We start from the raw sequence: 24699 nt of genomic DNA on the forward strand, positions 1-24699 counted from the left end.
AGTATTTTAAACACATCAGCAGAACAACTACCAACACTTCTCTCAGGAAATTGACAGATGGCTTTAAATAATTCCAGCTTGCTTCTTAAGTGCCCTCAACTAGTGCCATTAAAAAAATTATGGATATCTACAAAGTTGTAATTTTTTTCTGCACCAGTTGATTTCTGAGCTGTAAGGGAATCAGGCTAGTAATCTGAAGGTTGGTAGTTCAATTCCCGGCCGTGCCAAATGACGTTGTGTCATTGTGCAAGGCATTTCACTCTACTTGCCTCGGGGGAATGTCCCTGTACTACAGTAAGTCGCTCTGGATAAGAGCGTCTGCTAAATGACTAAATGTAAAATGCTGCTGGTCAGTGTTTAACACACTGTCAGGATGCTCTGACAGCGCATCACCATAGTATTGGGATCAATCACTCATAATATGTGCTCATCCCCACCCCCTCATGCAGTAGTGAGCTTTAAAATATAAAGCTCACTACTCTCTATCCTGTCAGATTGAGAACTGACAACAGCGGTGGTGACAATACTGAAATAGATAACGGACAATTCAGAATAATCACATGCTCAGACAGAAAAAGAAAGAGGGGAAAGAGAGGAAAAGAGAGAAACAGAGAGAGAGAGAGAGAGAGAGAGAGACAGAGAGAGAGAGAGACAGAGAGAGAGAGAGAGAGTGAACTTGTTTTGACGGAGCGAGGGTGCAACCTACTGGTGGTTTGAGCAGGTGCGTTTGCTGTCACTTTTTGGAGGCAAGTTCACAAAAAAAGGGATGACTTCATCACTCAAACAGCTTGGGTAATCCTTTTTTTTTTTTTTACAAAAATGTTATGTAAGCAATGTACCTGTAATGTATGTACGTGAAAATACAGCTTGTCCAGCTGTCCTATGATGAGTTAGCAGACAAGTAACCAGAAGAGACTAAATTAACATCATCCAATATCTGTGTTTTACAGTCCACTTTTTCTCTGTTCTTGCTGCATGACTGTGTGCAGCCTCTGGTCTGCACCACTCTGTGTCTTTGACCGTCTCTGGAAGAGGGGAGCCCTCTCTGAGTTTCACTGGAAGTTTTTCCTTGTCTTCCTTGAGGGTTTAAGTTGGTTTAGGTGCAGTTCTTGGGCGTAGGTGAAGCCCTCTGTGACACTGCTTGTCAGAAATGGGAAGTAAGGAAGTACAAATACTTTGTTACTGTACTTAAGTAGATTTTTCCGGTATCAGTACTTAATTTTTTTGACAACTTTTTACTTTCACTCCTTACATTTTTACATAAATATCTGAACTTTCTACTTCTTACATTTTAAAGCCAGACTCGCAACTTTAGGTTTAATCTGTATTTGGTGGTATGATAAATATTATTTATTGTAAGTGCATGCATTTTTTAATTTAAATTATTTACATTTTCTAAAAAGGTTTTAAAAAAATGCAAAGTTTGTGTCGTGATGTGTGAAAAAAAGTTTCTAAGGGTTGAGAAAAATGTTTTGGGAAAAGGTTTTAATGTTTCAAAAAAAAGGTACGTTCTGGATGAGATAGAGGAGTTAGCGATGTCGTCATGACTGAAAACAGACACATTCCTGATCCTTCATGGCCATAATGAGGGAGAGGTTCTAAATTGTCTGTGTTAAAAAAAGTTTCCTGGAAAGTGTTTTTTTGTGATGAGCAACATGATGAGGTCTGTTTACCAGCAAGACATTCAAACAGGTAGTAGTAATGGCTTCTTTTTACTTCAGTATGTCAGAGCCCACAGTTCTTTACTTTGAGTGAAAAGGTGTCGTCAGTACATCAACTTTTACCAGTCTTTTTAGTATCTGTACTTCTACTTCTACCAGTGAAGGATGTGTGGACTTTTGCCATCTCTGCTGCTTGTAAACAGGGCTACGCATTGAAAATATAACTTTACAGATATATTATGACTCATTTATCGTATGGCCACTAGATGGCAGTACCCTACAAGTGATGCTCGACTGTTGCTCTTGTGTGCCAGTGAACAACTGTGTTACAGAAAGTGACCTAACTGGCGTTTAAGTAATTCAGACAGTGGCCATTAGAGGGTAGTTCATCATCATCATCATCATCATCATCATCATCATCATCATCATAATATGTTTGATTTTACTTTCTGTGGAGGCGTGTAAGAGTCAGACAGGAATTCAGTAAACAAAAGTAAACAAGGGCTACGGTGGCGTAGGGGTCTTCATAACGACCCGCAGAGGCTCCCCCTAGCGTTCAGGAACAGGACGTCGTATTTTACAGTAGGAACTGTCAGGCCCCGCCCATCAACATCACCACTATAGCGCCTCACTTCATCGCTGCTGCTTATAGTTTGTGAGAGAAACTGGAGCAGCGGGCTTCCCGGACGGGCTCGAGCAGCACCAGCCGCGCGAGTCAGACACAGTCAGAGTTGCTTCCCAGGCAGAGGAGGTGATGATGGCGGCGGCTGTGGAGCGAGGAGGGGTTCGGGCCGCCTTCCTGAACCCAAGTAGTGGTGGCGCCGGACCAGCACCGATGACTGTCCCGGCTGGAGGGCTCACCGGGACGGTTGTCCAGGGTTCGGGGGGATCAGGACCCATCCCTGTTCCTATGAACCTCTTTGCGACTTGGGAAATAGACCGCTCGTCTCCAAGCTGTGTACCAAGGTATTGTGCTTAAACCCACTAAGGTGGAAATGTTATTTAATTCGATTTTTCTCTGATACAAGAATAATAGGATAGTTCACTTAGCATTGGTCCCTGCGTTTTAGCACTGGGTGCGCACGGTTTGCACGCCTCTGTTCGCTGCATGGAGCAGGAGCGGCTGTGTGGTAGCTATGATAAATATAGCTAACATGTTGATATTCAACAAAAAAAGACAGATTTCTCCTAATGTTAAAAAATGTTGTGAGTTTTGAATGTTAAATGCGTTTTATAACCTGGTGTTTTCACTCTCAACTCTCATATGTCTGACGTTAGCACGTGGAATCTTTGAAATTTGTTTATAATTGTATTGATTATTACACCTGAAACTGTTCACAGTTCCGTGTTGGCGGGTATTTTGCATTGAACTCTATGGTCCTTTGGCGTACAGTATAGTTTCGGGTACGAAAATATTTGATATGTTAAACCTTCCGTCATAACTACCCGGTCCAGAAACGGCGGTGTCCGGTTCACAAAACGCGTAGACCCGCTGTAAATAGTAAGAGACCGACACGCTGTTTGTTGAAAGCACAGTTACAGGAGGCTACATCGACGAAGCACACTTTACAATGTTGAATAGATCAGTTACTTGTTGCTTAGCAAAACATTTGCAGCCACACTGATTCAAATCTCAAAAGACGAATTTACATTTATTTTTTTTACGCGTTGCTTAAACTGATCCAGTGATAAACACGCTATGGCATACAATGTCAACCTGTCTAGTATGACAAGCTTTCCCTGGTTTTATATCTCAGCGAGAGCTCCAGTGTTTGAACAACTTGAGTGACTCATGCAGTCATGTCTGGTCTGCGGCTGCTTTACGTAGCCACCAGTGGTTCTGTTTCAACCTCCATTTTCAGCAGCATCTTCAGTGACAGTCTTGGAATCACCATGGCACATGGGGCTAGACGGGGATTGTAACATTTCAGTCAGCGCACAAGTCCTGCCTTCCTCGGGAGGTGTGTAGGGAGCGGGGCCAGCTAGTTTGGGAATGTCCTGTGTTGGTAAACATAATTGGGGGAGCAGGCATTGCTGCCCCCTGACTGGGAAAGCTCACTGAAGCTCTGAACATTAATCAGCTGTGACCTAGATGTGTCCTGGAAGAGAAGCAGGCAGGGGGTGTGTGTGTGTGTGTGTGTGTGTGTGTGTGTGTGTGTGTGTGTGTGTGTGTGTGTGTGTGTGTGTGTGTGTGTGTGTGTGTGTGTGTGTGTGTGTGTGTGTGAGAGAGAGAGAGAGAGAGAGAGAGAGAGAGAGAGAGAGAGAGAGAGAGAGAGAGAGAGAGAGAGAGAGAGAGAGAGAGAGAGAGAGAGAGAGAGAGAGAGAGAGAGAGAGAGAGAGAGAGAGAGAGGCAATGTACTTAACCTCCACAAATGCAAAATATGCTGTCATAATGTGAGATATGTCATGTATGCAGGACCAGTTCAGCTGTAGTCTGATTCTATGTTCTGTAAATCCTAAAATAATATGATAAAAAATACAGTGCTGAAGAGAGAAAGAAAGGTTGTGTTTATGAAGAGGAGAATGAGTTAAATGTGTGTTTTGATGCGGTATCAACTAGGAGGAAAGGCAAATGTGTCTCTTTCAGGTGCAGTGACAAACTCAGTTACTGGCTCAATATCTGAGATAGAAATCTTGCTGCAGCACTAGATTAATGCCTGTTTAGCTTTGCCTACAACCTCACTTTCAAGGAGGTACGTTTGGAAATGATTGGCTTTGGGACTGAATGTAGCTGATATGGAAAGTTGTCTTGATGTGAAAGCCGACTCTCCAGCCCTGCTGGGCCAGCAGGATTTTCAGCTGAGTGTTGAGACTGGGCCCAAATGTTGAGAATGACTTAATGTTGCATGAAGCCCGACCCAGACAGTCCTCCTCTGGACTGCGCTGTGCAGCTGCTAGCTAGCTAGTTCCTCCACCTGCCCTCAGCATATGGTGACCCAGCTGTGTGGAACTGAAAATGATCCCTTCTCTGGGAGGGCATTCCTTCAAACAAAGCTGTTGTTTGCGAAGCATGATTCACTGACTTCTATTCCTCATGGACCAAGGCTGTTCTTCTCACAGCTTAGTACCGGAGAACCAGGTTCAAGATGTTCTTCTTTGTAAAAGGTTGTGCAGGCCTAGTGAACGTCTTCTGATAACTGCCCATGTCACACCCCAGCCTGCTGCTTCTGTGACGGTATGTAACAGCCACGCTCCGCCACTCATGGGATTCCAACGCTCGGCTTCCGACTTGCCAAGCGCAACCACTACCAACTAAGTCAACGAAAAGCTAGCCCTTTGTTGACACGGGTGGCCTGCTACATACTTGAGGAGTGAGTTTCAAGGTTCTCACACCGTTACACTTCCCTTTAGGGCAGGGCAGGGTAAGGTAGAGGGTAGGGTATAGGGTAGAGTATAGGGTAGGGTATAGGGTACAGTAGGGTAGGGTATAGGGTACAGTAGGGTAGGATATAGGGTACAGTAGGGTAGGATATAGGGTACAGTAGGGTAGGGTATAGGGTACAGTAAGGGATATAGGTTATAGTAGGGTGGGGTATAGGTTACAGTAGGGTGGGGTATAGGGTACAGTAGGGTAGGGTATAGGGTACAGTAGGGTAGGATATAGGGTACAGTAGGGTAGGATATAGGGTACAGTAGGGTAGGGTATAGGGTACAGTAAGGGATATAGGTTATAATAGGGTGGGGTATAGGTTATAATAGGGTGGGGTATAGGTTACAGTAGGGTGGGGTATAGGGTACAGTAGGGTAGGGTATAGGGTACAGTAGGTTAGGGTGTAGGCATGGCCGCGGGAACTAGGGGTGCTGAGGGTGCTGCAGCACCCCCTGACAGCATGAACTAGGGGTGCTGAGGGTGCTGCAGCACCCCCTGCTGACAGCATGAACTAGGGGTGCTGAGGGTGCTGCAGCACCCCCTGACAGCATGAACTAGGGGTGCTGAGGGTGCTGCAGCACCCCCTGCTGACAGCATGAACTAGGGGTGCTGAGGGTGCTGCAGCACCCCCTGACAGCATGAACTAGGGGTGCTGAGGGTGCTGCAGCACCCCCTGACAGCACAAGAATTTAAATTGATACAACTTAAAAATCCACCACCGTGGCACTGCTCCGCAGTAGCGGACTGGCCATCGGGAACACCGGGAGAAGAATAATGATGGAAAACCAGGCTAAGAAACGTAGGGTGGGGCTGAAAAATTAAGAGACAAAGAAATCAGCTTCACTAGACAAGGTTTTACCAATTGAAGGTAGTAGGCTACAAAAAGTAGGGTACAGTAGGGTACAGTAGGGTAGGGTGTAGGGTACAGTAGGTTAGGGTACAGTAGGGTAGGGCGTAGGGTACAGTAGGTTAGGGTACAGTAGGGTAGGGCGTAGGGTACGGTAGGGTACAGTAGGTTAGGGTGTAGGGTACAGTAGGGTACAGAGTAGGGTATAGGGTAGTGGTTTACAAACATTTTTATTCGGCGACCCGCATTTTCAAAATAACAAACCATTGCGACCCAAATTATATAAAAAGGGGTGTTTAAAATATACAATTTCCCTATCATTATCATTTATTTGTTCAAGTTTTAACTGAATAATTCGTTGTAATTGTCATCAGTAATTACTGATGACAATTAAAAACTGTCAGCAAAAACTGTCCTGCTAATGCATGCAAAGTTTGTGTTTGATGTGATGCTAGTTTGGAAAGAAAGATAGGTACTTAAAGCGAGCGCGCGCAGCAATTTGAGGCCTTTATTTGAGCGCATAACCGTTTTTTGAGCTTTATGTAAAATAAGCATAGCCATTTTTTCATTGGTAAAACCTTGTCTTGTCAAGGTGATGTATTTTTGTCTCCATTTTTCAGCCCCACCCTTATGTTTCTTAGCCTGGTTTTCCATCGTTATTCTTCTCCCAGCGTTCCCAATGGCCAGTCCACGCCCCTAGTTCCCGCGGCATGTGTATGTATTTATTTAAACAAGTTTGAAGCTCATGATTTGTACCCGATGTTTCTGGTTGGACTTGGAACTCTGTTGACGTGTCTGGCTCTGGAACACACGTTCTTTAGTGCCTTTCTGAAGCCAGGCTAACATAATGACTACAAACTCCAAAACTCGACACACTTTTTGAGTTCCTAGGTTTTCAGCAGTGAAAAATCTGTTACGCAGGCTTTTTTGAACTAGCGTCCATGGAGAAGCAAACTTTTGATAGGGTGGGCCGACTGCTTGCCTTACTGTGATTCGTCAAGATCTGAGGTAAGTCACGTAGTGATAGGGTCATTACCAATCTCTCTCTGATGCTGAAGCTTTCTCTGTCAGTGGTAGAGGACCGGGCCGGCTACTTGCGAGAAGTAGCGGTACGCAAGCAAAAGTGCCGGTAAAATGTGAGTAAAATGTACAATTGCCGGTACTGCATACCACTTCAAGCACTACCTATGACAAAGTAATTACATTTACATTGTCATTTAGCAGACGCTCTTATCCAGAGCGACTTGCAGTATGTACAGGGACATTCCCCCGAGGCAAGTAGGGTGAAGTGCCTTGCCCAAGGACACAACGTCATTTTGCACGGCCGGGAATTGAACCAGCAACCTTCCGAATACTAGCCCAATTCCCTCAGCCACCTGACCGAATTGTGAATAATTATTAAGACATATTTTCCAACCCAAATATCATCCCTCCCAGACACTGGTATAGGGTACAGTAGCAAAGGGGGGTACAGTAAGCCCTTGTAGGTTTGCAGCTTTGATTTTGAATTTGCTCAATTTAATTTTGATCGTGGTGGTGTGCAGTCCAAGGAACTCTAGTTCTGGTGACTGCATACAAGGTCTTAAGCAAGCCTTTAGCAAAGAGATGCCAACCTCAATATCTTGTTATTGAAAGTGAAGTTTTCAAGCTACATCTTGACTAAGAAGAACAAAACAGGCTTTATATGTATTAGATTACACTGATGCACAGTTATTTATCCAAAACATCATAATATTTGAATATCACTTATCTTGAGTGTGCATATTTTCATGCATTGTACAGTCCTTCCCTTCTCTCCCAATAGCTGTAACCTGACTCTTGTGTTTAGGTTCAGACAAGGGAGTACCTCCCTTCCTCTCTCTCTCTCTCGCTCTCTCTCGCTCTTTCTCTCTTTCTCTGGAGGAATAGCTGACCAATGCAGCATGAATGTTGCAGGATAATCAACAACAGACAAGGAGAGCAGAAAAAGCTTAAAATCAGTTTTGAGGCGAAAGTGATGGAAACCCCCTGTTCACAAAGCCAAGCGTGCAGAGAAGAAAAGAGTAGGCATGTTGTGACCTCACCTCAACGCTGTGGGGTCCAGGCATGTTGTGACCTCACCTCAACGCTGTGGGGTCCAGGCATGTTGTGACCTCACCTCGACTCTATGGGGTCCAGGCATGTGTAAAGAGAGGGTGTGGTATGTGGAGGCAAGTGCAAGAAGGCTGCATTGTTTGACTAGGTCAGGGAAGTGTAGCAGTAGGGTGGTAGGGGTTAGAGGTCGCAGAGGGTGACTTCACCCCAGATGTGGAGAGGAGAGGCTGAGAGGAGAGGGGGAGGGGAGGAAAGGGGGAGGTGAGGAGAAGATGATGGGAGAGGGGAGGTGAGGAGAGCAGGAAAGGAGAGGATGAGAGGAGAGGGGGAGGGGAGGAGAGGGGGAGGGGAGGAGAGGGGGAGGGGAGGGGAGGAGAGGATGAGGGGAGAGGGGAGGTGAGGTGAGGAGAGCAGGAAAGGAGAGGATGAGAGGAGAGGGGGAGGGAAGGTGAGGAGAGGAGGAAAGGAGAGGATGAGAGGAGAGGGGGAGGGGAGGCTGTGTTGCCTGTGTGCTGTCCGTGGGTCCTGATAAGACCCCATTGACAGGCTCCATCTCCATGGTAATTGGGTTTACTCCACAGAAGGGCAGAGAGGATGCTTGCCTCTCTTGGGCCTGCCTCAGTCTGCCTCTGTCTGCCTCAGCTTGCCTCCGTCCCCCACCAGCCCCTCTCCTCCACCAGCCCCTTCCTCCACCAGCCCCTTCCTCCACCAGCCCCTCTTCAGGGGAGCAGCTGTAATCTGATTTCATAACTGAGAAAGAAGATGAGGTGGTAATCTGATGCTGCTCACTGGACCCTGCTTAATCCTGTTCCGTTGGGATGATAAACAGCCCTGCCTCCAGCCCTGCCTCCAGCCTGCCTCCAGCCCTGCCTCCCAGCCTGCCCTCCAGCCCTGCCTCCCAGCCTGCCTCCAGCCCTGCCTCCAGCCCTGCCTCCAGCCTGCCTCCAGCCTGCCTCCAGCCCTGCCTCCAGCCCTGCCTCCAGCCCTGCCTCCCAGCCAGCCCTGCCTCCCAGCCAGCCCTGCCTCCAGCCCTGCCTCCCAGCCAGCCCTGCCTCCCAGCCCTCCAGGAATGCAGCATGGAGATCTGTCTGGGTGACATGCAGGACTACAACTCTGTTGACAACTGACACAACAGCCAGAGCAGGACCATCAACACTAGCAGCAGACTTACCGTGTCGGCTCCTAACCCCAACCTGCATGTCACTCCAAGGCGTGGTGCACAGTATTTTTTTCTTGCTGTCATATTCTTCTAGATATTAGCCAAGTCACTTAAGGTCTGTCAGACCCACCATAAACCAAAACTCTTAAGCCCTAAAATCTAGGGCGTACAGGATTAAATCATTAAAATGGATTCGTCAATTTTTATGATTTATTCCTGTGCAGCTTTATTCAGCCTTTGTGGGCTGTTGAATATCTATTTTCTCCTGTGTTTTCTTCCCTCCATGGATGGAATTCAGTCTTGAGTGGAGAGTTTCCCTCCGGAAGATCTTTACTTTTTCATCCCCCATGTTTACTAGGTTCTGGTGCCAGGTATTCAGCGCAGTACCAAGACTCCAGCGCAGTGCTCTGACCTCCAGCCCTGCAGACCGGGTGCTTGTTGTTTTTTCAGGAGTTTTTCTACTTTGAGGACTTGGGAGGAGGGCAGAGCTGGGCCTTCCTGGTGCTGGTCCTGACCCATGTTGACCCCTGGCTAGGTCTCACCTCTCTGGTCACACGACCATATCCTGGGGTGGGACTTCCTATTAGGAGCTAGCTGTTCCCTTAGCTGCTCCACCCCCCCTCCTCCTCCTCCGTCCTGGGCTAGCTGTTCCCTTAGCTGCTCCACCCCCCCTCCTCCTCCTCCGTCCTGGGCTAGCTGTTCCCTTAGCTGCTCCACCGCCCCTCCTCCTCCTCCGTCCTGGGCTAGCTGTTCCCTTAGCTGCTCCACCCCCCCTCCTCCTCCTCCGTCCTGGGCTAGCTGTTCCCTTAGCTGCTCCACCCCCCCTCCTCCTCCTCCGTCCTGGGCTAGCTGTTCCCTTAGCTGCTCCACCCCCCCTCCTCCTCCTCCGTCCTGGGCCCAGGCTCTCTTGGCACACTCTAACTTCCTGGAGAAGGAATTATTTCCTTGGGAAACTTTTGACATTCCTCCTCAAGCAGACAGCTGCTAACGCTGCCAAGTGCATCCGCTCTAACCCTAACCCTAACCCTGCTGCCAAGAGCATTCGCTCTCCTCCTCTTCTCCTGTGCACGCCCCCCCCCAGCATCTCACCCTCTCCTGACAGCCCCTCTCTCCCAGCATCTCACCCTCTCCTGACAGCCCCTCTCTCCCAGCATCTCACCCTCTCCTGACAGCCCCTCTCTCCCAGCATCTCACCCTCTCCTGACAGCCCCTCTCTCCCAGCATCTCACCCTCTCCTGACAGCCCCTCTCTCCCAGCATCTCACCCTCTCCTGACAGCCCCTCTCTCCCAGAATCTCACCCTCTCCTGACAGCCCCTCTCTCCCAGCATCTCACCCTCTCCTGACAGCCCCTCTCTCCCAGCATCTCACCCTCTCCTGACAGCCCCTCTCTCCCAGCATCTCACCCTCTCCTGACAGCCCCTCTCTCCCAGCATCTCACCCTCTCCTGACAGCCCCTCTCTCCCAGCATCTCACCCTCTCCTGACAGCCCCTCTCTCCCAGCATCTCACCCTCTCCTGACAGCCCCTCTCTCCCAGCATCTCACCCTCTCCTGACAGCCCCTCTCTCCCAGCATCTCACCCTCTCCTGACAGCCCCTCTCTCCCAGCATCTCACCCTCTCCTGACAGCCCCTCTCTCCCAGCATCTCACCCTCTCCTGACAGCCCCTCTCTCCCAGCATCTCACCCTCTCCTGACAGCCCCTCTCTCCCAGCATCTCACCCTCTCCTGACAGCCCCTCTCTCCCAGCATCTCACCCTCTCCTGACAGCCCCTCTCTCCCAGCATCTCACCCTCTCCTGACAGCCCCTCTCTCCCAGCGCCCCGGAGCGCCCCCTGCAAGAGGGGAGCTGGTGTCTGGAGCTCTGTGGCCAGGCTAACCCTAACCCAGGCTAGCCCTAACCCAGGCTAACCCTAACCCAGGCTAACCCTAACCCAGGCTAACCCTAACCCAGGCTAACCCTAACCCAGGGCCGAGGTGGAGGTGGCCACACTTTCCAGTCTGGAAGGAAGATCCCTCACCCTCCCTCATGGAAACATGGAAACTCTTTTTCTGACACAAGGAGGATCCTGTCAAAATAAGCACACTGGTGGAAAAAGATACTAAAGTTTGTAGCTTGTCTTTCTCTCTTCCTCCGTCTGTCTCCCCTCAGCCTGTCCTGAGCAGGCTGTGCTTGCAGCAACACAGAGGACGTTTATTTCACAGACAAAACCTCTCTGGCTTTGCTGCGCTGTCATGGTTCTACAAAACAATGCCTAAACACATACAAACCCAGAATGCACACGACCCAGAATGCACACGACCCAGAATGCACACGACCCAGAATGCACACGACCCAGAAGGCAGATGACCCACCATAGAAATGTACGGCGCCTCGTCTCAGAACTCCACAGACATAAACTGTGCTACTTAAGGTTCCAGTTAAGTCTGGCCACTCAAGAGAATAAACACTAATTTCTCAATGCGTGTTTGTGCACTTTACTATCAGACAGCTCTTCAGATCTCTAAAGAGCTCATCTTGTCGTCGAGGCAGAGGAACAGGAAGGCCGGTGGGCTGGAGGTCACATCCCTGTGTGTGTAATCTCAGATTAAGGGGGCAGCAGGCCTCTTGGCTCCCTGCTGTGTGATCAGTCAGCCCAGGCTGTGTGAGGTCAAGCATGCTGCCTACTGACGGTGCTCCCACAGTCACACAAATCACTGTGCGTATGCGTGCTTATTTTACTTTTGTTGGTGTAGCCTGAGATGTCAGGATTCACATCAGCACTAGTTAAATTGCAAGTAAATATGTAAATACTGGATCAAAAACAAGTACTGATTCTAAATGAACAGCATATTTTCTACTGTTCTTACGGTGATTACTGTTCAGTAATCACTGGAGAGTCAGATGGCTGAGCGGTTAGGGAATCGGGCTATTAATCAGAAGGTTGCCAGTTCGATTCCTGGCCGTGAAAAATGACGTGTCCTTGTGCAAGGCACTTCACCCTACTTGCCCCTGGGGAATGTCCCTCTACTTACTGTAAGTCGCTCTGGATAAGAGAGTCTGGTAAATGTAAATGTCACAGAGAGAAAGCTGTTCCATGTTTGGACCCTGGCAGTGAGAGCCAGGTCAAGGCTGTGAGGGGCATCTAACCTGGACAGAATGACTGGATAGCTGGAGGCTAATTCTTCATAGAGGCCCTTAGTGAAGGAGAGGGGATCTGTCGCCCATGGTCCCTGGCTTCTATCAAGGCTCTCTATCTCTCTCTCTGTGTCTCTCTCTGTCTCTCTATCTCTCTCTGTGTCTCTCTCTCTCTGTCTCTTTATCTATCTCTGTCTCTCTATCTCTCTGTCTCTCTCTGTCTCTCTCTATCTCTCTCTGTCTCTCTCTCTCTCTGTCTCTCTCTCACTGTCTCTCTCTCTGTCTCTCTATCTCTCTTTGTGTCTCTCTATCTCTCTCTGTGTCTCTCTGTCTCCGCGGTCCTCACCCCTGCCTGTCAGCGTTCCATGATCATGCTAGCGGGCTTCAGACCTGACCTGACCTGGGCTGTTCCTTCAGACCAGACCTGGGCTGTTCCTTCAGACCAGACCTGAGCTGGGCTGTTCCTTCAGACCTGATCTGACCTGACCTGGGCTGTTCCTTCAGACCAGACCTGACCTGGGCTGTTCCTTCAGACCAGACCTGACCTGGGCTGTTCCTTCAGACCAGACCTGACCTGACCTGGGCTGTTCCTTCAGACCTGACCTGACCTGACCTGGGCTGTTCCTTCAGACCAGACCTGACCTGTGCTGTTCCTTCAGACCAGACCTGACCTGGGCTGTTCCTTCAGACCAGACCTGACCTGGGCTGTTCCTTCAGACCAGACCTGACCTGGGCTGTTCCTTCAGACCAGACCTGACCTGACCTGGGCTGTTCCTTCAGACCTGACCTGACCTGACCTGGGCTGTTCCTTCAGACCTGACCTGAGCTGGGCTGGGCTGGCCTTGTTTCTTATCCTGCGAACCCTGAGATTGCAAGTTATTATTTGTGTCTTATGAGCCTTTTTTCTTCACAGTTTCAATCTAGTTTGACATCACAGATGCTACATTACTGCTGCACACACTACAGAAAACCACTGGACTTGGGCTACTCTGAGAAACTTTGGTAAAAGCACCAGCATGACAAGAGTACATTCATCATGTGGACATACTGAGGCAGGGACCGTCTGGGAGGACTGAGGCAGGGACCGTCTGGGAGGACTGAGGCAGGGACCGTCTGGGAGGACTGAGGCAGGGACCGTCTGGGAGGACTGAGGCATGGACCGTCTGGGAGGACTGAGACAGGGACCGTCTGGGAGGACTGAGGCAGGGACCGTCTGGGAGGACTGAGGCAGGGACCGTCTGGGAGGACTGAGGCAGGAGCACAGGTCTGTACCCAGTGACCCTGCTAGGAAAGATGAAACTGAGACACTGAGATGATTAAAGACACTGAGATGATTAAAGACAAGCCTTCCTCAGGGGGGGGGGGTCTGAAAGACATGCTCCAAGCCTTCCTCAGGGGGGGGGGGTCTGAAAGACATGCTCCAAGCCTTCCTCAGGGGGGGGGGGGTCTGAAAGACATGCTCCAAGCCTTCCTAAGGGGGGGAGGGGGTCTGAAAGACATGCTCCAAGCCTTCCTCGGGGGGGGGGGCCTGCAGAAGCAATCAGAGCAGCACAACACTATTATTATTATGTATCTTTTAATAACGGTCGATAAAAGGTCAAAGTAGACCTTGAGGTTGGAGAAGGTGATGCCTGCGGTACTGTTCTTCCTGTTTACCCATGAGGCTCCTCCCCTCTGGGGCGTCCCCTTACAACCAGCTCTGGGTTTCAACATCTGTGGAGATGCAGCACCAGGCTGTTGGCTGATCTGTGTTTTCATCTGTTATTGATGGGTCTGTGGCCAGGCCTCCCTCCAGGTCCTCATTGCTTACAGGGCTGAAACCAACTAAGTAGAGCTACCCTGCTCCCGCCCTGCCAGCAGTCCTGCCCTGGCACAGTTAGCTCTGACAACACACTTGTCTTCTTTCTTGAAGCCTTCTTTTCATTTTTGCTTAGATTTGCCTAACGCTCAAGTTACACCCAGCCCTACTTCGTAATATAAGGTTGAATGGCGATGGGTAAATCTTTGCACCTTAGCTAACTAGCTAACCACAGTCAGAAACATGAGGTCAAGACGTCACACGACGCGTGCGTTCTTAACAAGGCCGGCTGTACAATAAAAGCTTGTATGTTTTCTGCATTTGGTAGAGACGGAGAGCTTTTTGTTAGCTTGCTAGTTAGCCTAGTTAGCTAGCTTCCGGGATTTGGGAGTTATCTTTTATTTTATATTTTTTGGGGGGGTGTTTGGTGTTTGTTGTTTTTTTTTTAGGTGACTCGTAGGCTGGTAGGTTAATACAACCTGGTAGGCTAATATCAGTCTACAACTGGCTTGTAGAACTGCAGAATGACTAGACTATCTACTTGGGGTGGGAATCTTTTGGTACCTCATGATTCGACTCGAATCGATTCTTGGGATCACGATTCGATAAAAAATAGTTTCACGATTTTTCCGAGATTTTTAAAAATAAATCGACAACAAAAGAACAATGTACTAGTAGTACATTATGTCTGCTAGCTGTTACCAAAACATATTTTTCAATGGCTTTGGCTGTTACAAACAGTGTTAGACTAGCAAGTTGTCCAAAGCACCGGGTCTACCAGCTACCAGCTAGTAGCCAGCTACTACTAGCTAGTTAGAGCTGGCTCGATAATTACTTCGTCAGCTCCGGCTTTGCGCTGTTGCTCAGCTAGAATCGTGGTGAATCATAGAATACACAGCTAACTAGGCTACACCATGGATCTTATAAATATTCATACTGTTCACGCTTGAAGTTCCACCATTCGAAGTAGAACTCTATCAAGTAAAAAGCTTTTGAGTTATTGTCCAGACTTTAGTATTAGAATTGACCTATGTACTTTTATATCGGTTATGTCTGGCATACTAAGCCTTAATGTAGGTAAATCTAGTTTTAAGATGATTATTTTAAAGTTCATGTTTATCTCTGTGATGAGTGGCACACGAGTGGGATGGTTTTAAGGGCGCCCCTGCCCTGAGTGACGAGCTTGTTATGACAGATTCCACACAACACAGAGGGTTCTGTTGCACTGGCGATCCACTTTAATTACATTTCCTCTTCTGACCTCTGACCTCCAGGCTTTCTCTCTCTCTCTCTCTCTCTCTCTCTCTCTCTCTCTCTCTCTCTCTCTCTCTCTCTCTCTCTTTGCTACACAGATGATTAACAGCTCATTGGGTGAAGTTAAAGATGCCGAAGTTAAGTTGTAAGTGGAAAGACCAGTGGTTAAACAAACAGACAGATATCTCTCGTTGTCTCTCTCTCTCGTTGTCCCCAGCAACATCCGTCATTCTTTATTATCTCTCCAGACTGCTGCCTCCTAAAGTGTTGGGCCTGGTAGAGGGGTGTGGAGAGTGAAAGCCGAGCCCAGACTCATCGATGAATGATGCAGTAAACAGGCCTGACCCTGGCCCTGCTGCCAGCACCAGACACAGGTCTACTGAGCTCATCCATTAGTGAGTAGTGTTAAACAGACAAGCTCTTTTAGCGCTGCAGATATGAGTCGCAGGACACCGCGGGCAGATCCGGTCCCTGTGAGCGACTGCACTTCATGGGACCCGAGGTGTGAACACAACCCTGGGTGTGAAACTGCTGGAACCACAGGAGGCAAGGGGAGGGATTCACAAATAGCCCGAGGGTTGACATTTGGGGAAATATCCTAACATAAATCAGACTCGAGTCTGCCAGCACACACACCATCATGCCTCATCATCGAGCCTCACCATCGTGCCTCACCATCGTGCCTCACCATCATGCCTCATCATCGAGCCTCACCATCATGCCTCACCATCGTGCCTCACCATCATGCCTCATCATCGAGCCTCACCATCATGCCTCACCATCGTGCCTCACCATCATGCCTCATCATCGAGCCTCACCATCGTGCCTCACCATCGTGCCTCACCATCATGCCTCACCATCGTGCCTCACCATCATGCCTCACCATCGTGCCTCATCATGCCTCATCATGCCCCTCATGCCTCTTCATGCCTCATCATGCCCCTCATGCCTTATCATGTCTCATCATGTCTCACCATCATGCCTCACCATGCCTCACCATCGTGCCTCACCATCATGCCTCACCATGCCTCACCATCGTGCCTCATCATCGTGCCTCACCATCGTGCCTCACCATCATGTCTCATCATCATGAATTCCTCTGTGCTTAAAGAGCTTAAGGTCCTATATTTATACCTGCTAATGGAGATGTGAAACACTCTTCCTCTTATCTAATAAGAGCTCCTCTGCTTAATGGCTCTTTGGTTTGTTTGCACAAAAGCACTTTGTTGGGAGACTCTTATGTAGTGCCCGCTGGAAATTGAAGGGTGCCTGCCCACCCCACCCCCATCACCCCACCCCCCTCACCCCACCCCGCCCCCCTCACCCCACCCCACCCCCCTCACCCCACCCCCTCACCCAGCTCTTCTGGGGGGGTGTTGAAGGAGGAGCTGCTGTCCTCTCATCCTCTGTCTCCTCCCCTCCTCCTCTCATCCTCTGTCTCCTCCCCTCCCCCTCTCCCCCTCCTTCTCTCCCCCTCCTCCTCTCATCCTCTGTCTCCTCCCCTCCCCTTCTCCCCCTCCTCCTCTCCCCCTCCTCCTCTACCCCTCCCCTTTCCCCCTCCTCCTCCCTCTTGTCCTTCACGCTGGCTTTGAGGAGATTGTTCATTCAGCGATTTAAAGCTCTGCCCACATGTGTCCCTCTGCCCTGATGACCAGACACCAGAGTGGATGAGCAGTGTGTAAGTGCAGACTAATCTGTGCTGCCCCCCACTAGGGGGACCTGTTAAAGATCACCCAGGCATCTCAGGGATTAGTCCACGCTGCTGGTCATGAACAGCCTACAAAATGAATGTACTCAATCTTCATCCCGCTCTCTCTCCTCTTCTTCCTCCTCTTGTCTCTCCTTCCTGGGGCCTTTTCCATCATCTCCAGTGCAGCGCTAGCTGCAGCAGCCTAGCCCCCCAGTGCTGTATAAGAATAAATAAATGAACACAGCCCTTACCCTGAATAGACACTCCCTTGAGCTTTATTCTTGTACAAGAATGAAATATTCAAGAGAAGCAGCTTTTGAACAAGTAGTCTCTTTATTTGGGTTCAATTATGCAGCCAGACATGAACAGGTAATGGCTTACCACAGTAACAAAGTGCTACTGCTTTCTGTCAGAACTGCTTTTACTGAAGAGAGAAAGCACTTCTCTGTGATTCCCAGTACTTGACTCTGCTTTGTTAAGGATGTGATGCTCCAGGCCTGTTTGGAGCGTTGAACAGTCCAGATTTCAGTGGTTCCTGGGAGCGTGATGTTTAAGCTGCTTTCAGTGAGAATGGGACCTGGTCACCCTGATGCAGAGTCTGCTGTCCACAGCACACTGACAGCTCTGGAAGTAGGGCTGGGACAACAGGCTTTTTATTCCTGGGTCCTTTTCTGTGAGCTCTCTGTCTGTCCTGTTCCCTCTAGCAGACCCCCCACATAGGCCCTCTTCCTCCAACCATGTCTCCTCCCTCTCTCTCTCCCCCCATCCTAGTTCTGTCCTCAGACATGCAGGTCCATGTGTAGCATGTGAAGCTGTGAGGGCACCAGCTGCTATTCCACCGTCATGGACAGGAGCTGCTTGGTTCCAGTCAGAAACATGGATGTTCTTTCCAGCAGCAAATCCAGACATGTATCTGTGGAGAGGGAAATGGGTTTAAAAACACCTACGCCTGATCTAGAAACACACACACCTGGTTTAGAAACACACACACACCTGGTTTAGAAACACACATGGGGTTGTGGAAGTGTGGCTGAATAGAAGAGCATACATCTGTAGATGGCCCAGCTCAGGTGAATGGATGTTGGTTTAGGTTTAGCGGGATTGAAATGCTATTGAGTCACTAGCAGATTGTGTTTGATAGAGGCAATGGGAAAGGAGAGATAACTCAGCAGTTAATCTCTCATCCAGGCCTCCGCTTATCTGAATGCAAATGTTTGCCTGTTTGCCTCCACGGCTGTTTGAGTGTGCCTGATAAGTGGTTGTGTTTGGGATGTATAGATTGAGCTCTTGAGCTCCCAGTGATTAGCCTGAGAGTGGTGGACATCATCATTCATAATGACTTGTATTGCCCCCCCCCCCCCCTCATTAGAAACCTGTTGCTGTCTGTCAGGGAGACAGGAGTTTAGGGTCAGGGTCAGGGCTAGGGTTAGGGCTGCTCCAGCACACATGAAGAGATGGACTCATCTGGATGAGCCTCATCCCCGTGAGTGGAGAGACGGGGTGGGGGTGGAACGGGGGGGAGAGAGGGAGATGGAAGGAGGGAGGGAGGGAGAGAGAGAGAGATGGAGGGAGGGAGGGAGATGGAAGGATGGGGGGGGAGAGAGAGAGAGAGATGGAAGGAGAGGGAGAGAGACAGGGGGAGAGATGGGAGGAGAGGGAGAGAGACAGGGGGAGAGATGGAAGGAGAGGGAGAGAGACGGGGGGAGAAAGCAGGAGACAGAGAAAGGCAGACTGCTGCCAGGACTGGAATAACCCAGCTACACTGTAAGAGGCTTGATTAGTTTAATGGTGATCTTACCTGGACTAATCTGTGTTTGTTTTCTAGAACTTGTCTGCCTGTCTCCCTGAGGGGAACCCGTTCAGCGCTGTCTACCTGGTGATAAGCACAAACACTCTGTGGGCAGATTAGGGCCTTATCCTAGCTGCTGATGTAGATGTGGGTCTCTGGAGGACAGGCTGCCATGCAGAGGCCCTGTGGAGGGGTGGATGGGAGACTGGGTTTGCTGTAGAACGTCACAGCAGGCCGGTACTTCCTCCTCTGATAGCAGGGGGCGCTCTGGGCAGGCTTGACTCCTGCTTCAGCAGAGGCAGAACGGCGGCTGTTTGTTTGTTTCAGTGGCCAGAGAGCAAGTCACTGATGTCAGGAGAGAGTCGACATGAGAGTGCTAATGACCTGGTGGGGGGCTTGCTAACTGTTGCTGGTGTCGTGATGTGAAACCCTTTAGCTTGAGAGGACTGTGGGTACACGCACTGTAACTGTCAGATGGAAACGACATATTTCCATCCATCAAAAGTCAATCCGTTAACTGTTAACTCTTTATATCTTTTTGTGTTTGTAATAGTTTAACTGGGTGTCATAAGGCTCTGGGATGGGCGCACACTGTCAGGGAGTTGTTCCTGAGTTATGATACTGGAACGCTAGCCTGTAGCATAGCATTAGCAGCAGCATTCAGTGTCAGAGCTGCGAGGTTTGGCCTAGATTTTTCACCCGCAGCTTGTTTAAAGTTTTCATTTTCAAAAAAATACCCTACAGCTACAGACCCTGCAAAGCATTCCAACAATTTTATCGCCAACTGTTTCATTCATGTGTGGAAGTAGACGGGCAGACACAGAGAGAATCTGAGTGCCAAAGAAAAATTGACTTCAAATGTAAACAACCTTCAGGATCAATACGCCCAGACTATAACAGTAATGCTCCAAGAGAGCAACCTTGGGGAGGGGGAGGGGGAGGGGGAGGGGGGGGGGGGACCTACTGATATGAAGCCTGTTCCACAGGTGACCCCTCAGCACCTCCAGCACTATTCGGCCCCCCGGGGGGGCGGAGCTGGCAGAGGGAGGCCACGTCATGGAGACAGGAAGCACTGAAGCACTTGGTCCAGTCTGGCATATTCCATCCTCAGAGGGATGGTTTGACAACATGGTGACACCCACACACACCCACACACACACACACACACACACTCTCCTGTTCCAGTTGCCTGTTTTACCGTCTTTTAGATGACAGTATTACGGTAGTCCGTCAATACTGGAGAGCTGGGTCAGGGGGAGAGCAGCGGGCAAGCGAGGCCCGACGTCTTTTGGAGCTTCTTGACTCAAAGTGAAGGTTTTTCAGAGTGGTGAGTGAGTGTGTGTGTGTGTGTGTGTGTGTGGATAAAGCCTTCAGAGGGTTCTGAAGGGCTTTAAAGGTCAACAGACGTGTGCGTCTCTTGGAGCAGCAGGAGCTTCCTCAGCCAGCCCTTTGTGAAGCCCTCTGTGACATGCTTGCATGTAAAAAGGGCTATACAAATACATTTGATTTGATCCACATCCTCCTCTTCCTCCTCCTCCTTTATTATATGTCCATTGTATTTTTTGTATTCATTATAATATTATCTGTATCTTTTGCCTGTCCCTGCTGCTGTAATAGAGTTACCAAAGTGACCTCTGTGTTAGCACCCCACGCTCACTATCTCCTCCTGTCCTCATGAGAGCTGGGTGTCAGGATGTGTCTGCTGCTAGTGCCAGGCTGGAAACTGGCTTCACTTCAGGCCCAGGTTGGCGGCTCCTGTGTGTTTTATTGAACACTGAACAGACTGTCCCTGACTATTGGGTCCTCCTCTCTCCCCCGAAGCAGAGACAGAGCAGGGCTGGTGAGGACCTCTTGCGGTCCGTCTGAATGGTACCTTCTCCCAGAGCTCCAGGGGGTGGTCTGGCTCACGGCCTGTGTGTCTGAAGATGCTCTGGGTGTTGGCGGCTGTCACAGGGAGGCCAGGCTGGGCTTGAACTGGAGAGCGTGGCGTCAGCCTGTCACCGGGAGCACCCAGGGGGGTCTGTGCCGAGTCACACACTGTGTGGAATTCCTTTGAGGGCACTGCAGCTCTTTCAGCTCCACTAGTTAGTTCTTCATTTCCTCACTAAAAAGGCACATAAAGGTCACAGGAAGTAGGGTGACACATTGTATCCCTTTCAGCTGTGTGGCACAGTGGGTGTGGCTATGACACGCTGTGTGGCCCAGTGGGTGTGGCTATGACACGCTGTGTGGCACAGTGGGTGTGGCTATGACACGCTGTGTGGCACAGTGGGTGTGGCTATGACACACTGTGTGCAGGCTGTGCATGGGGCACAGTGCCTCTGCCATGTTTCACTCTGAGACATGAAGGTGTCATGAAGGTGTGTTCTCAATCATTCTCACATTATTCTCTGCTTCTCCCCCTTTCTCCCTCTCTCTTTTGTCTTTCTCCCCCCTCACTCTCCTTTGTCTCTCTCCCTCTCTCTCTCTCTCTCTCTCTCTCTCTCTCTCCCCCCTCTCTCTCCTCCCCCTCTCTCCCCCCTCTCTCCCTCCCTCCCTCCCTCCCTCTCTCTCCTCTCTCTCCTCCCCCTCTCTCCCCCCTCAGGCTCTGCAGTCTGACTCTGAAGAGACTCATCATCCTGAGGGAACTCGATAAAGACCTCAACTCCGTGGTGATTGCTGTGAAAATCCAGGTTTGTGATACAACGTCCTGTTCTGGGTTTGTTGTTCAATGACACATAACACCAGCAGACATGCATCTCTGGGGTAAAGTCTGCACCTTGTTGCAGTGTATGACAGAGCCAGACAGTGATAAGCCCTGCCAGTAATCCTTCAGATTGTGTGAAACTCCGTACGGGAAGCGCTGAGTCACGTCGCTGTGCAGGTGCTTGGGTGATTGTCTGGCCTCATCAGCACCCTCATAAGAACACACCTCTTCAGAGTCTACATTCTAGACGTCAGACACCTTCAGACACCTTCATCTGAACATGACGGGACCAGGAAGTCACATTGCTGTCCTCCTAGCAAAGGCTGTCACCAGGAGGAACCTGCTGATTGGTTACTCAGCAGATGATGCTGTGTAGGGTAGCTGTTACTCAGCAGATGATGCTGTGTAGGGTAGCTGTTATTCAGTAGATGATGCTGTGTAGGGTAGCTGTTATTCAGTAGATGATGCTGTGTATGGTAGCTGTTACTCAGTAGATGATGCTGTGTATGGTAGCTGTTACTCAGTAGATGATGCTGTGTATGGTAGCTGTAAGACAGTAGATGATGCTGTGTATGGTAGCTGTTACTCAGTAGATGATGCTGTGTATGGTAGCTGTTATTCAGTAGATTATGCTGTGTATGGTAGCTGTTAGACAGTAGATGATGCTGTGTATGGTAGCTGTTAGACAGTAGATGATGCTGTGTATGGTAGCTGTTAGACAGTAGATGATGCTGTGTATGGTAGCTGTTAGACAGTAGAGGATGCTGTGTATGGTAGCTGTTAGACAGTAGAGGATGCTGTGTATGGTAGCTGTTAGACAGTAGATGATGCTGTGTATGGTAGCTGTTAGACAGTAGAGGATGCTGTGTATGGTAGCTGTTAGACAGTAGATGATGCTGTGTATGGTAGCTGTTAGACAGTAGAGGATGCTGTGTATGGTAGCTGTTAGACAGTAGAGGATGCTGTGTATGGTAGCTGTTAGACAGTAGAGGATGCTGTGTATGGTAGCTGTTAGACAGTAGAGGATGCTGTGTATGGTAGCTGTTAGACAGTAGATGATGCTGTGTATGGTAGCTGTTAGACTGTAGATGATGCTGTGTATGGTAGCTGTTAGACAGGCAGCAGGCGGCCAAGCTGGAAGCTCTGTGGAGGTCTGCTGAAGTGTTAAGGCGATGGTCTGAGAACCGTGGGAATGAAGGGACAGGGATTGGACAGCATGCACTAAGACCTTCCCCTCCCTCACACACACACACACACACACACACGCCCGTGCCCGGGGGACGGGGTTCCTCATGAAGTCACAGAGAGGTTAAGCTGCGGTCTTGTTTCCAAGAGCCCTGCTCCTGCTTTACCATCTCAGCTCTCTTTTCTCCTCAGTATTTGTGTGTGTGCGTGTGTGTGCAGCTGTGTGTGTGTGCATGTGTGCAAGCCCTTGTGCATGCGCTCACCATATGCAACAGGGATGACAGGTCATTTGGAAACCCTGACAGCTACCTGTCATCCCTGTCTCTGCAGGGCGCTGGGTTGTGTGAATCATTTACAGCCTGCTATGCTCCCCGGCCCCCGCTGCACAGCTCCATTAAGAATAGATGTGCCACCTGTGCCCTGCCTGGATGCTACCCTCTCAACCCACAGCACCACAGCCTGCTGCTGGCTCTCACTGGAGGGAGGGGAGGGGCGGGGAGGGGAAGTGAGGGGAGGGGAAGTGAGGGGAGGGGAGGGGGGGGGGAAGTGATGGGAGGGGAAGTGAGGGGAGGGGAGGGGGGGGGAGGGGAAGTGAGGGGAGGGGAAGTGAGGGGAGGGGAGGGGGGGGAGGGGCGGGGCAGGGCAGGGCAGGGCGGGGCGGGGAGGGGCGGGGCGGGGCGGGGAGGGGCGGGGCGGGGAGGGGAGGGGAGATAATCGACCCAAACATCAGTCAGTAGGATTTATCAGTCTTTTCTACCTCTATGAGGAGTCCTATAATACTAATAATCTGGTGTTCCTACCCATGTTCTCTCTTTCATTCATGATGCACTGAGCAAAGTGCTCCCAATCTGTTCTCCCCGCTGCCATCAGCTCTAATTGAGATCTGAAGACACTATATATATACCCCCCTCCCTGTCTGAGCCTGCTCAAGGAGCAGTCAGCCAGTGTAGGCCTCTCTCCCCTTCTCTCTCCCTCCTCTCTCTTCTCCTCTCTCCTCTCCCCTCCTCTCTCTTCTCCTCTCTCCTCTCCCCTCCTCTCTCCTCTCCTCTCTCCCCTCCTCTGTCCTCTCTCCCCTCCTCTGTCCTCTCTCCCCTCCTCTCTCCTCCTCTCTCCTCTCCTCTCTCTTCTCCTCTCTCCTCTCCCCTCCTCTCTCTCTCCTCTCCCCTCCTCTCTCTCTCCTCTCCCCTCCTCTCTCTTCTCCTCTCTCCTCTCCCCTCCTCTCTCCCCTCCTCTCCCCTCCTCTCTCCTCTCCTCTCTCCCCTCCTCTCTCCTCTCTCCTCTCCTCTCCTCTCTCCCCTCTCCTCTCCCCTCCTCTCTCTCCCCTCCTCTCTCCCCTCCTCTCTCCTCCTCTCTCCCGTCCTCTCTCTTCTCCTCTCTCCTCTCCCCTCCTCTCTCCCCTCCTCTCCCCTCCTCTCTCCTCTCCTCTCTCCCTCCTCTCTCCTCTCCTCTCTCCTCTCCTCTCTCCCTCTCCTCTCCCCTCCTCTCTCTCCTCTCCCCTCCTCTCTCCCCTCTCCTCTCCCCTCCTCTCTCTCCTCTCCCCTCCTGTCTCTCCTCTCCCCTCCTCTCTCCTCTCCCCTCCTCTCTCTCCTCTCCCCTCCTCTCTCCTCTCCTCTCTCCCCTCTCCTCTCCTCTCCCCTCCTCTCTTTCCTCTCCCCTCCTCTCTCCTCTCCCCTCCTCTCTCTTCCTCTCTCTCCTCTCTCCCTCCTCTCTCCCCTCCTCTCTCCTCTCCTCTCTCCCCTCCTCTCTCCTCTCCTCTCTCCTCCTCTCTCCCCTCCTCTCTCTTCTACTCTCTCCTCTCCTCTGGCCTCTCTCCCCTCCTCTCCTCTCTCTCTCCTCTCCTCTCTCCCCTCCCCTCCTCTCTCCTCTCCTCTCTCTCTCCTCTCCTCTCTCCCCTCCCCTCCTCTCTCCTCTCCTCTCTCCTCTCTCCTCTCTCCCCTCCTCTCTCCCCTCCTCTCTCCCCTCCTCTGTCCTCTCTCCCCTCCTCTCTCTCCTCTCCCCTCCTCTCTCCCCTCCTCTCTCTCCTCTCCCCTCCTCTCTCCTCTCCTCTCTCCCCAGCTCTGGAACTGGAGCAT

The 24699-nt window shown here is 50.4% G+C and overlaps 1 protein-coding gene across 2 annotated transcripts in view; it reads left to right on the plus strand.

The window, feature by feature from the left end:
- Positions 1–2275: 2275 nt before the first annotated feature.
- Positions 2276–24699, plus strand: part of LOC146268678 (phosphofurin acidic cluster sorting protein 2) — a 47238-nt gene continuing 24814 nt past the window's right edge. The window contains exons 1-2 of one of the 2 annotated variants that reach the window (XM_084708991.1): positions 2276–2627; positions 21341–21428. In XM_084708991.1, coding sequence (XP_084565117.1) covers positions 2416–2627; positions 21341–21428 — 300 coding nt within the window. In that variant the 5' untranslated portion in view covers positions 2276–2415. The remainder of the gene's footprint in view (positions 2628–21340; positions 21429–24699) is intronic. The other variant, XM_084708990.1, reaches the window with a different exon arrangement.

The sequence above is a fragment of the Hypomesus nipponensis genome, chromosome 11 (assembly GCF_054491055.1).
Source record: "Hypomesus nipponensis isolate SF chromosome 11, ASM5449105v1, whole genome shotgun sequence".
NCBI classification, from domain to species: domain Eukaryota; kingdom Metazoa; phylum Chordata; class Actinopteri; order Osmeriformes; family Osmeridae; genus Hypomesus; species Hypomesus nipponensis.